The sequence below is a fragment of the Crinia signifera genome, chromosome 6 (assembly GCF_055691185.1).
Source record: "Crinia signifera chromosome 6, ASM5569118v1, whole genome shotgun sequence".
Lineage (NCBI taxonomy): Eukaryota > Metazoa > Chordata > Amphibia > Anura > Myobatrachidae > Crinia > Crinia signifera.
The window spans coordinates 193,623,075-193,637,553 of record NC_139222.1 but is presented as its reverse complement, the minus strand read 5'-3'; the positions used below and the strand labels follow the sequence as shown (position 1 = coordinate 193,637,553).

Here is a 14,479-nt window from a genome sequence, read left to right as displayed (position 1 = left end):
AGTTGCCAAAAGTAGTTGCTCTGCTTATACACGTGCCCACACCAGTTGCCTGAAAGTTGTACCTCTGCTTATACGTAGTGCCCACACCAGTTGCCGACAGTAGTAGCACTGTGTAACCATATGCCCACACCAGTTGCAGACATTAGTAGCGCCGCCTATACACGTGCCCACACCAGTTGCCGACATTAGTAGCGCTGCCTATACACGTGCTCACACCAGTTGCCGACTGTAGTAGCACTGCGTAAACATATGCCCACACCAGTTGCCGACATTAATAGCACTACCTATACATGTGCCCACACCAGTTGCCGACATTAGTAGTGCTGCCTATACACATGCCTACACCAGTTGCCGACATTAGTAGCGCTGCCTCTACACATGACCACACCAGTTGCCAACATTAGTACTGCTGCCTCTACACGTGCCTATACCAGTTGCTGACATTAGTATTGCTGCCTTTACACATGCGCACACCAGTTGCCGACATTAGTAGTGCTGCCTATACACATGCCCACACCAGTTGCCGACATTAGTAGTGCTGCCTACACACGTGCCCACACCAGTTGCTGATATTAGTAGTGCTGCCTACACACGTGCTCACACCAGTTGCCGACAGTAGTACCGCTGCCTACACACGTGCCCACACCAGTTGCCGACATTAGTAGCACTGCTTATAGACGTGCCCACACCAGTTGCCGACATTAGTAGCGCTGCCTATACACGTGCCCACACCAGTTGCCAAAAATGCTGTTTTTAACAGTAGGGTGCACATCCATAATGCCACATATACAAGCCCCCACTGCATAGTTGCCTACCCTCCTGCATTTTGCAGGAGACTCCCTGAAATAAAAGCATTCTCCCTCTCTCCCTCATAGGTCTACCAATCTCCCTCATTTCACCTAGCCCACATTACACTGTTACATTTTGGGGGAAAAAAAGGAATGAGAGATAGATAAATTCCGATTAATTCATCTGCACCATTTTTCCAGCACATTAGCAAGTGTTGTATCTTTTAACAACTGCATTTGAGCTCATCTACATTTGGATATAATTCATTTTAAATGATTCCTCTTAGATGTAGCAGTACACACCCATGCTTCTAGGTGCCACGCTCACAATCTCTTCACAATCTCTCCATATATGAAACTAGACACAACCTTTAAGTGGAGCATGACACACCCCCTCAATGGGGCGCTGTGCAAAATTCTACTTCCAACTATAATCTCCCTGAAACTAGTTTTCAAAAGTAGGCAAGTATGCCCCACTGTAAAATGCAATTTAACATGATGCTGAAAAATGCACACCATTTCATACATTTTTCACATATGTCTTGATCTCAGCAGAATACATTTGCAATGTTACACTGTCTTAGTCCATGGATAACAATATTCTTCTGGCTTCTGAATAGCATCAACTACTTTATCTCAGGCTCCCTTTTGTTTAATCTTGTGTCCAATTAACACAATCCCTACAAAACTTTCCAGGTCTGGGCAAACACATTAGCACAGTCTGTGATCACGCATGCCTTTTTTTTAAACATCAGCATTAGCCTCATCTAAATTGCTAATTTTCTAATGTGTAATGATGGAGATTAGCTGACAATGGAAAATTTGTCACAACGTGATTTCAGCAAAAGAAGTTGAGTAAATGCTCAGAAAGCGAAAGCTCTGTAAAATGGGGTTAATAATACAGTATTTGTCAGGTGACCCTATAAAGCAAAAACACTTACACAGTGTCACTGTAACAACTGCTACCTGCTATTGCGGTTGTGTTAGTTCTTATATTTGTTAAACAGCGCATATGGGAAAGTTAATAAATAAAATAAAATAAATGGTACTTATGTATTATCTGGACTCCCATGTTAAATGCACCCCATTTTTTCATACCCCTACTATCCAACTACGCATGGAGTTGATTTTATATAGTGTGGCGAGCGCAGCGAGCCACCGTGCCCGAAGCGTGGTGAGCGCAGCGAGCCCCGCGAGGGGACGCGGTCTCATAAGAAAAGCGGGAGTCCAGATATTACATAAGTACCGAGCAAACACTTGGGTGGCAATTATGATTTCCACCTCTTTTGGTGGTCTTTACAATATGGCAAATCCAAATCTCCTTCACAGTATACACGTAGCTTGTATCAAAGTGCAATTATGTAACTGGAACTCTGCTGGTTCTTGTGATTGGTATCCGGATGGCTGACATTGTTAACCTAATATACCACACATCTTGTGATCAGTCTAAATCACAGGAATACAATTGCTGCCTGCTGTACACGATTAATTCAAATTGTGACATACCAAGGTGAGAGAAGAGATTGGGAAATTTTGGGAATCTCAAAGACCTTTTCGGAGAGTCAGCAAGAACAATCTGCCCAGCGGCCTTTTTTAAAATGGGAACATGGGTTCCTTCACCAGACACAGATGCCACATTGTGCCTGCAGCAAGACCTCCTCCCACCATTCAATTTGCCAGTGGTATATTTTTTAACCACTTACCTGGCACAGTCACATGGGATGTGATGCAGCCAGCAGGGCTTTCATTGACGCAGTCACCTCACAGAACTCCCAGAATTCATGCGAAAGGCATTGTGTGGTCCATGCGTCAGAAGTCAGTCAAATCAGAAGTGTTTGGAGCAGAGCTTAGTTTTCACCCCAGGCCCTATCTGCCTGATTTCTGCATGCTCAGACATCCCCTGATGATCGTTCCCCCATGAACCATGTTCCAGGGCACTTTGTAAAATAATAGAGGGTAGTGAGGCGGGTAATGTCACAGTACTATATTTATTATTCCGTGTCCATGGAGCAATTTGCACTCTGCAGTATTGAAGCATAAAAAAAAAAAATGGGTGCAAGGTGCATACCCTTCCCCCCTTTATAGATACACCACTGCTCTTGTGTAAAATTCTGCTTCCATATTCAGATTGTGCTTGCTATTCCGACACTTAGGGAAGTGGAAAGGGTTGAAAAGCTTAGGTCAAGTACAGTAAGGGCACATTAATGTGAAGTTAGGCCATATGTGCCTATTAGCCAGGAGGTTTACTGAATCTTGGGTGGTGCTCCGGGCTACCTGGAAGAACATTTAATCTCCTGCAGCTGCCTGGTGCCAGCCACTTTCCAAGTAAAGTAGTCAGTCCAGTTAGCTGATGACAAGATTTGTGCTGAATCATCTCATTAAACCCATGCCACCTGCTTTACAATGGCATGACCTCTTTGTATAGCCCCAACATGTCTCCCACCTATACTGCACCACGGTGGCTACAACATTATGAACACTTGCCTGCCCCTCCCGTAGGAGGAAGCCAACGAGTCAGAAGCTATCATTTATACCTGGTCACAGATACATATAGGTGCCCAGCAGGAGGCTTATCACTTAAAGGCAAACTTTGGTGCAAAATACACATTGATGAGTATGATGACAACAAGCAGCCACTTCTGATTGGCTGATTAGCCTTGAATGCTAACACTGATAGTATATAGATTATAAATGTGGCTGCTATAAATTTAATATGAAGTTGTGGCTATGAAGAAAGCTAATTTTTAAGGTTAAAACTTAATTTGTGTGTTTATTTTGTATTTGTCTAGATAATTATGTTTAACATGGTAAATGTCACTTTTACATTTATTAACCCTTTGAGTGCCAAGGGAATTTGTCCAAATAGGTGTGAAAATTGTCAAGCAAACTTTTGAGTGCCAACGTTGCTGTAATATCCGTTAAAAATGCCAGCGCCACTCACAGCGACTGTTCTCTTTGTGAGTGCAATATTTAACTAAACTTCAGTTAATAGAATTGTCTGTATTTGTATTTCTTTATACTAAAAGAACAGTCACGGTGAGCGATGCTGACACTTTTAGCAGATATTTTGCAGATCGCTCACAGCATTGTTGGCAATTAAAGGGTTAATAACACTGTTCAGATATTATTAAATGTTCTGTTTATGACATTTCCTTATAGGATTATACTTTTGTACAAATTGGGTAATGTAAAGTCAATATTTGCTGCTAACACTGACAAGCCATATCTCTACACTAATTACTCCTGGCAATGAGTTTTATTTTGCAGGATCTTAAGGCCCCCATACACTAGCCGATTTTGGTCAGATTTAGGCCAGATCAGTCGGATCTGGCCTAAATCAGCTAGTTTTGATGTCCCCTCAGATCCGATGCGCGGTCCCGTGCGCATCGGATCTGCGTCGGGTGGTCGGACCTGCTGCACGTCCGATCACCCGACTTGGGACCTAGTGGGGCGGTGCGGCGGTGGAGGGAGCAGGGGGGGCTGGGGATGCTGCGGGGGACACAGGCGGCATAGAGCCGGGCGGGGGGAGCCGGGAGCTGTCAGCACTGAATTAAAAAAAAAAAGCCCATACAATGAATGGGCGGCCTGTGATTGGCTGAGCGCTCTCTCAGCCAGTCAGCAATTGGCTGAGAGAGCGCTCAGCCAATCACAGGCTGCCCATTCATTGTATACAGTAGGCTTTTTTTTCAAGCACTGACAGCTCCCGGCTCCCTCTGCCCGGCTCTATGCCGCCTGTGTCCCCCGCAGCGTCTGTGTCCCCCGCAGCGTCCCCAGCCCCCCTGCTCCCACCAGCAGCCCCCCCCCCTGCTCCCCATTTTTTTACATGTGATAAATCGAGACGATTTATCACATGTAAAAAATGGCACATCAAGTGCCAATCTAATCAAGCTCCCCCGGGGAGCAGCCGGGGAAGCTCAGGGGGAAGTCGGGGGCGACTTGTCCTAAGGACAAGTCGCCCTAGTGTATGGGGGCCTTTAGGGTGCCTCCAGGTAAGTTGGCTCTCATTTTAGAATTACAGAAACAAGTTAAGAAAAGTAGGTTCTATTATCAGGTAGTGTAGGACCACCAAAGCGGCAATGCATGGGTGTGGGTGGTGACTTACCAGTTGTACGTAACTGAGATCTCTGCAATTTCTATTGTTATGAAGGATATAAATCTCTTTTGCTGTTCTATTTGCGGAATGCTGGGGATTTTTTTTATTCTGGGTTCTAGATTAACCACTATCATACATGCACCTGTGATAAGCCTGAACATCTACACTACCACTTTGTACAGTATATCGCACTTTCTTGTTGACCTAAATTTGACACATATGCTACTTTTAATGCATTATACATCTGCATTTTTGCTACAGAAAATACATCTGACCCTATAGAGCTCCTCAATATTTATTAAAGGTATTTCCCAAGCAAAAATAGTTCACATTATAACCATGTCAAATTAGATAATATTGTTTACTGAGTTCTCCTTAGACTGCATGATGTATAGTGGGCTTCTATGCATACAGCGCCAATTGTCCCAAGACAGTATATACTGAACTGATGTGGGCTACTCTACCTCAGGGTTGCCGACCCTCCCGGAATTTCCGGGAGTCTCCCGAAAATCGGGGCTCCCTCCCGGCCCCCCGGAAGGGTGGGCAACCCTCCCGGATTCAGGGAGGACCCCCGCTGTCCCCCGGATCGCGGCATTAAAATGCCGCAATCCTCGGGTCTCAGAGGAGGGGGCGGAGCTAAAATGACACAATCGCGTCATTTTAGCCCCGCCCCCTCCACGGAGATCACTGAATTAGCTGGTTTAACAGCATGGGGCGGGGCTTAGTGATGTCACACTTAAGCCCCGCCCCCGAGTGGCTACTGAATCTCTCCTCTCCGGGCTTCTCCCGGAGAGGAGAAGAAGAAAGTCGGCAACCCTGCTCTACCTATACTAGACTGTACACTGAATCTGGCTGCTCAGTCTCCTATACATAGGACAGGACATACTAAATAACTAAAAGGGTAATATTTCTTAAGCAAATAACTTAGGCAAATAACTAGCACAGAATAAAAAGGTAACTGGCACAGATTTATTTATGAATCTGCTCATATCAAAGCAAGTTATTGCAAAATGATTATTTCTCAGCTGCAGTATTATTGGCTCAGCAATAAATATTTCGGGCATAATCAGAAAATAATAGAACAGGACTCCTTTGTTACGATAAAATATTGACCTAATTTTGCATATTAAAATGCATATTGTATTTAATCCCTTACTGATTTCCATTCTCTGTTTGGTTCTGCTACCATTTGGTTACATATTTATTTATTTATTTATTAACAGTTTCTTATATAGCGCACACATATTCCGCAGCGCTTTTCAGAGTATAGTTCAACATTCACATCAGTCCCTGCCCCAGTGGAGCTTACAATCTATATTCCCTACCACATGTGCACGCACGCATACACATTCTAGGGCTAATTTTGTTAGGTGCCAATTAATCTACCAGTATATTTTTGGATTGTGGGAGGAAACCAGAGTACCCAGAGGAAACCCACACAAGCACAGGGAGAATATACAAACTCTGCACAGTTAGGGCCATGGTGGGAATTGAACCCATGACCTCAGTGCTGTGAGGCAGTATTGCTAACCATTACGACATCCGTACTGCATATATACATATAGTAATTATCTTGTTCTGCTTGGTCTTCTATCATCCCTACCATTTGCTGTAAGCACTAGAGTTACAGCGTGCTATGGAGGAAAGCACAACAGGTCACAGAAGTGCCCATTATTAAATTCCTTTCCCAGGAAAGTTTTGATTGTTATCAGGAACCAAAGCAAAAGATCATATCTTTTTTTTTTTTCCAGAAGAGAGCCTGGGTTATACGACAGTCGTAAATTGAGGAAAAGTCTTATCTTTTATCACTGGAAATTCTTAGCATAATTAGTATGTAATCACCAGTTTCCTGATATCAAATCCAACAATCATGGCACCGATCATACATTTATGGAAGTATTTTTTATACTAAAATATTATTAATAAACAACCTTAATAATGTTGAGTTTTCCTTTCAGACTTTGTAATTGTACAAAAATAATTCACCAGTTTGGCAAATTGTCCAGAATTCAAACCCGCAGAGACAATAAGATTGAGAGGAGCGTAGTTTGCTGCCTATGCTCAGCTGTGAGGACTTTGACCGTGGATTCCTGATCACTTAGGCCAATTATAATTGTGCGTTTGAAATAGTATCTCAGAGATTCTATGCATTTTCCAGACATTCCATGCTCATATTAATGCTTAACTTTCTGGGGATTCTCATTGAAAAGACTTTGGTGTTTGGTGGTCGCTATTATTACTGGGTCACGTCATTTGAAATCCTTTACACAAGAAACATGGTGACTTGTGCACACAGATAAAGAAATTATCCTAAGTGATTTATTAGTATCCTCTGTCTCCTGACTCAGATGCAGAACATCCGGATAAAGATGGAAAGGATAATGGCTCATACGCTTAAGGAAATTATGGCAAAGCTTCAGATGTCTGCATTCAAATGAGACGTCAGAAAAGCCAATAGTAGAATCAGACTTATAAAATAAGTTATTTCTATTAAAACAGGTACATATGTATTTAAAGAACGTGTAGTGTCTTTATTACTCCATAAAAGGTAGGAGAAACTGTAGTGCAGAGATATGGCTCCTCAGTGTTAGTAGGTACATGGATTTAGTCCAGGAAAACTTTTTGAGGTGCCCCCATACAGCTGAGGAATGGGGATATGATTAATTTACATGATAATGACTGCTTGTGTTGTTTCTTCCTTGTACATGTCCAAATACAGGATGAGTTCCCATATCTGAAAAGTCAACATACAACATACAACTGAAATTTAAAAGTCTTAAACTGCATTTGAGATAGGGATGGTTCAATGTACACAAACTTTATACATATTGTATCAGGCTATGGGCATATGAAACATAAATGCAATCTGTGATTAGGCTTAGTTCCTATCCCAATGTTACGTCATTATGATATGCAAATATTCCAAAATCCAATACCCCAAATAATTTTCAGATACGGGAGACTCAACCTGTACAAACTGCAACTACATGGACAAGAAAGTGTCAATTCAGTTACTGAATCCTTCGGAACACAGCGCAACGGAATATGCTGCACTATATAAGAAACTGTTAATAAATAAATAAACACACCGGTACGGACAGGATGAGCAAATCAGCATATTAGAGAAGCTTTCTTCATCCTCTGCACTAGGAATCTTGCTAGGTCCACTAGGTCCACCATCCTCTGCACTAGGAAACTAGGTCCACTTGCCTTTTTTTTCTGTGTGCTTAATTTTATGTGCTGCATATAATTTGTGTGTTATATATGTGTAGAAGATGGTCATGGCAAAATCTTCCAATGCTAGGACTAGCTGGACTTGCTCTATTACTTTAAATCAGCAATAAGATACAAGGCAAAATGAACCTCGATTTTCAGTGAAAATGCTGCTTAAAAAAAATGGGAAAACTCTCCTAAAATCTCTCACTTTCTGATTCTCACACCCTATTACATTTGATCCATAGGGGGAAATTTACTAAAAAAATTTGTAAAAAAATAGGTGTATTTGTATTTAGAAATACACTTATTTTTGACATTTACTATCCCGAAAATACGGCAATTCGTATTCGTATTGATGTGCTATCAATACGAATACGAATTGCCGTATTTTCGGGATAGTAAATGTCAAAAATAAGTGTATATCTAAATACAAATACACCTATTTTTTACAAATTTCCTTTAGTAAATTTCCCCCATAATCTCAGTCTTCCTAGTGCCACACAACCACATTGCAAAGAAGACACATACTGTAGGGTATATTGATATGAGTTACAATTGTAAAGCGCAACCGAATCTGCTGCGCTATAGAAGAAACTGTAAATAAATAAATAAATATAAGTGTCAAATGATTACTGCATTCAATGGAAATACTAAAGAAAGGTATTTGGCCTACAGTAATAATGCAAATACTGCATGAGTCATAACTCTATAATGGGGACTAAAGAGCATTCAGCTACTGTACATTGTATTTACTACCACTGGAATTAGTGGCTCAGTTACAAAGCTGATACACAGTGAGTTGGCTATGTAAGTGTACTGCAGACTCTAGGAGTTAAAATTAAAATGTTCAATTACTTCTGGTCCCTAGCATTTCGGATATGGGAGGCTCAACCTGTATTAAATACTATATTACCAGTACACATTGAACAGATCACCCTTCCAATTAATAATTCAGCACATAGAAATATCAGTAGCTAGTAAATTAAATTATTCAGCAAAAACTGATACAGGTTGGGTATCCCATATGCAAATATCCGTTATCCAAATTATTCTGAAAACCATAGACTCCAAAATTTACTTTTTTATTTATTTTTGCAAAAAACCTACTGGGGACATCTGTAACTGGCAGTACTGCCGTTAAATATGTGCAAGACAATGATTGCTTGGCATTCAAAGACAGTGCCTGAGATAGTACACAAACTTTGTTTCATGTTTTAAAACCTTGTTTCATGCATAAATAAAATCTATTTGTGTGTATTTCATGTTTTTGTTGTGTTTATACAACACAAATGCAAGATTCCTCCAGATACCTCATTCAAATATTAAAATATTCCAAAATACGGAATAATCCATTATCCAAATTCTTTTGGTCCCGAGCATTTTGGATAAGGGATACTCAACCTGTATTTTTTTCTGTATAATGTTTAAATATAGATCAATAGTTATTTATCTCCATTCAGTTTTATTACCTTGAAATTATAGGACACTACTTGTTTAATTCTTCTAGCTAGATTTTTTTTGATTGTAGTGCTCACTATACATTGTAATTAAGTGGCTCTAGTTGATTTTTTGTAAAAAAATTTTTACTAATAGTACACATATTTCTTTTTTCATATATATTGTATATAGATTTTGGTGAAAAATGTTTAACTAAATGAATGCTACATCTAATCCATTCAAAAATAATTCTGCATAATCCTGGCTGTCGATATAATGATTCAGATAGGGAGCACAGGCAACATACAATAAAACATAAATGAAACAACACATCATTGTATCTCCTGCCTTCATGACAGCACATCACATGCTAAAACTCTGCAACTATCCGGAGGAGGGAGAGACGCAAGGAATTCATTGTTTAGAAAGGAAAATTATGTTAAAGAATCTTCTGTTTCCGCTTAATACAAAGTCTTATAAAATAATTGAATTATATATGTGAATGTGTGTGTGTGTGTGTGTGTGTGTGTATGTGTGTGTGTGTGTGTGTGTGTGTGTATATATATATATATATATATATATATATATATATAAAATTATTATTATTTACATTTTCTTATATAGCGCAGCAAATTCCGTTGCGCTTTACAATAGGTAACAGAGTGATAAAACAAACTGACTGAGGTAGGAGGGCACACTTCCAATTCATAAATCAGCTATAGAAATGCCAGTAACTAGTGATGCTGAAATACGTTACATTCTTCAGCAAAAACTGATTTTTTTTTTCTGTATAATGTTCAAATATAGATTAGTAGTTATTTGTCTCCAAGCTGTTTCATTACCTCAAAATTATAGGAGACTACTTTTTCTATATGAATGTATGTATGTATGTATGTATATATATATATATATATATATATATATAGAGAGAGAGAGAGAGATTTATCTCTCTCTCTATATATATATACAGTATATAGTATATCTATATATATATATATATCTATGTATATAGATATATATAGATATATATCTATATACATATACTGTATATATATCTATCTATCTATATATAGATAGATGGATATATCTATATATACACACACACACACTGTACAATGTTCAAATAAAATAGAACAATTAGAAGGTTTGTAACAAATTGGCGTAGTTATTGCTTAAATAAAACAAACAATGTAGAAGGTTTGAGGTTTGAACTTATTGGCTGAGTTATTTCAATTCATACATGTTGGTAAATTCCAACATGCCTTATGAGTTGCTTAAGATAATACTTACCAAGAGTTGCAAAAATGGACAGAAAGTAGGAGGAAGGTGATCAAGAGGTAGCCAATATACAACATAATCCAAGACTAGAAAATCCGGAGGCACTAAAAGCAAAGATTGTTCTTCTGTAAATTGTAGTCAGGACCAGCGAGGGATCCCAAGTGAGAACCAAGGAGGCAGAGAAATGGAACTGCAAACCTACTAAGAAGAGATTATCTACTTAATTAAAGATTTTCCCTCTAAACCCTTTAGCCAATCAGGACTCAAGTGCCAAAGAGAGATTGAGTTGATCAAAAGAACACCCCAGGCTCCAATAAAACAAACACCAAGATAGGGGATAGAAGGAGCTAAGAGGGAGGAGGGAGAGTCTCAACAAAAAGGGATCCTATGTGTACAGTGTAATAAGACACATTTAGATCTTTAAGTTTAGTTTATTATTGCAATTATCATTTGTTATAGTTTATCAATACGTTTAATAATAGACTGTAAGATTAGTAAAGTGCAGTTTTCCTGCTTGGGCTGTGGCATCGCAGAGAAGGTCAGAGCAATAGGCTGTAAGGTTTTGAACTTCCCAGTGGATCATGTGAAGTTTATTGTGGAGGCAGTGTACAGTATATGAAGCCATACAGTGGACTGAGAATGGCATATCAGTAGGATTCTCTTTCTGATGCAAATGATTTGTACACAGACTCATTCCTACCATAAAGCAAGGTGACAGCTTTTATTCATGGAGCCAAATTCTAGGAGACACAGATGAGGACCTCAGAACCATCTCTTTCCCAGCCCTTCTTCCCCGTTTTCCTTCTTCCATCCTTCCACCTACTTAGTACCCCAACTTCAGGCCCCAGTGTCTACTCACTCATCATGTACAGGTACAGTATGGGGACATAAAACACGTCAGATATGATTATTATTATTATTATCTATTGTCCAAATGCAACTCACCTATTAAAAGACCACTAAACCCCAACATTTCCATAATAACACAGGAAGGAACAATGAAGTTTACAAAGATGTCCTGACTTTAGAGCAGCTACAGTAAATGAGAGAAGGAACAGCAGTGATGTTATAGATTCAGGTCGATTTACTTAAACACCATTAAAATAATCACTGCAGCCTAGCACACAGCAGCATGTGCTGGGTTGAAAATAGTTGCTGCTGCCAGGTAATGGGGGCCCCAGTGGGCTCCTCCATCAGACCTGGGCCCTGGTAATTAGTACTCACTACCCCCCACTCTCGGCACCACTGCTCACAATCTAGGTTTGTTTCTTAATATGGCTGTTACCTTCTGAGTATAATTGAATGCCCTCCAACATTTCACTTCTCTGTCACCAATCTGGGGCTCAATGGATAGCTTTGCTGCATCATATGGTCATGGTGTTTTTTTTCCAACCAGGGCCCTATCTTTGTGGAGTTTGCATGAGTTTAAGCTAAACTGGGCAATGGCTGATGTAAATAACTATAGGTGGTCATACATCAGATAGTCGCCACTCCACCAGGGACATCCTTCCCTGTGCAAGGCTGCGAATGGCTTGGTAAAATCAAGCAGATCGTCGAATACCTGAAAATCCATTCGCAACTCACTCACCATTGCATGGTTTTTCCAGTGTGTGCAGTCCGTGCATAACCCAGAACCCACTCTGCCTGTGTGACAGAAACAGGGCGATCGAGGCCAGAGCACACTATCCCTAAATACAACTTGTTTGGTGAATGACCTTGTGCATGCACACTGAAATCCATATCCATGTCGATCGATAATAGTCTACCTTCCGATCAGGTCTGAATAACCCCCAGAGTGCTGATACTGTATGGAAGCAAGCTGAGAGACAGCGCAGGTTTGCAGTAGGTGTAAATTTTTAATTTGTTTTGTATTCCCATGAATGTAGTGGCGTAACTATGAAGGGTGCTGCTTTGGGGCCCAAACCATGCCCAGGGCCCGCAGATCCCCCCTGCACCCAGTCACACCAGTATCAGGATGCTAGGCTGGCTCAGGCTTTTAGCCGCTGCATAAAGGATGCATGCGAGTGCTCAGTGCCATTGGGAGGAGGCACAGCAATTTCCCAAACATTACTCAAATGCATGAAGCCCCTCCCATTTGTGAGCTGCCGCCTAAGCTCTGGCCACCCATGGCCCATGAAGCCCTGCCTCCATTTTTCCTGAAGACCATACACCATGCACATACCCTCCAACATATTTGACACAAAAATCGGTGCAGAGGGTGTGGCCATGTATAGAGGGGCGTGGTAAAGGGGAAGTGGCCATGACCCTTTTACTTTCCACTTAGTATCCAACATTTTTTAGAGTCCCATTTTTAAATAAGAGATAACTGCACTGGCTGTCCCTACCTCTGCCCCATCAGCTGTGTGGGGTCTGGGGGTCCCTACCTCTGCCTGATCTACTGTGTGGGGTCTGGCTGGAAGATGACCGTAAACTTCGGCCGCTGTAAGTCCCCACTGCCGGGTTCTCCGCGATGCGGCACTTTAGGCCGCCCGCTTGTGACATCACTCAGCCCATTCTATTCTTTGATCCCGGCGTAAGCTTTTTCTGTAGGGGTTGGGGCGGCATGGGGAGAGCAATCCACAGTCTGGCACTGCTGAATGGGCACACACAGCATGCCGGGACTTGTACTCTCCCCCACAGCCGTGCCATGACATCCTCCAACTGCAGCCTATCCCTGAGCAGGGAGAGGCAGGCCCACTGCGTCCCCCCGCCGTGCACCTTGGGGGATATAGTCCTGGCCGGCAGCTCCCCCACGCTCCCTGGGGAGCAGTTGGTGGTATTTTAAACTACAACTCCCACAGACCCTTAAACACCCAGAGCTTCTGTTTAAAAAAAAACTGGTACAATCGGTACAGTTTGTGTTATCCGGTACAGACCATTAAAAACCGGTACTGTACCAGGTAAATCAGTACAGTTGGAGGGTATGCATGCACTGGCATCTGGCAGTGGCAGCTGGCCCTGGAAAGTGCCATAAGAAGGGAAGAGCTGCAGTCAGGGGCTGAGTACAGAGGAAATGCAGGTCTCTGGAAAACAGGGCAGCTGTCACCATCTGTGAGATGAAGTCTACATGCATCCCACAGGTTAGTAGTCTGAGTTGATTATAGACCAATTTCCTTTGCCTGCACTCCCCCCAATCAATTTCACCATAGCCACACATGCACACTGTCCCATAGCCGCACACGCACACTGCCCAATAGCCGCACACACACGCTGCCCCCATAGCCACACATGCTGTCCCATATCCGCACTTGCACACTGCCCCTATAGCTGCACACACTGCCCCATAGTTGTACACTGCCCCCATAACCGCACATGCTGTCCAATAGCTGCACACTGCCCCCATAGCCACACATGCATGCTGCCCCCATTGCTTCATACACAGAGATGCTGCCCCATATTTAACACATACACACTTGCCCATAGCCTTGCACGCACACAAACACTACCCCCTTAGTGTTACCCCATAACAGCACACAGACGCTGCCCCATAACCTCCCTCTCAAACAGACACTATCCAACAGCCTTTTTTATTTGGTTTATGCCCCTACATGCTGACCCATAGACCCTATAGTCTCACAGTGCCCCATATACATACACTTCATACTGGATACCACAAATATGGCGCCGCAGAAGGCTGCCTCGGAGCTGTGCAGCTCAACTACATATC

The 14,479-nt window shown here is 41.7% G+C and overlaps 1 protein-coding gene across 1 annotated transcript in view; it reads right to left on the bottom strand.

The window, feature by feature from the left end:
* Positions 1–10,972, bottom strand: part of WNT8B (Wnt family member 8B) — a 78,537-nt gene extending 67,565 nt beyond the window's left edge. The window contains exon 1 of the mRNA XM_083148490.1: positions 10,825–10,972. Within this exon, the coding sequence (XP_083004616.1) occupies positions 10,825–10,889 (65 nt within the window). The 5' untranslated portion in view covers positions 10,890–10,972. The remainder of the gene's footprint in view (positions 1–10,824) is intronic.
* Between the last annotated feature and the right edge of the window lie 3,507 nt (positions 10,973–14,479).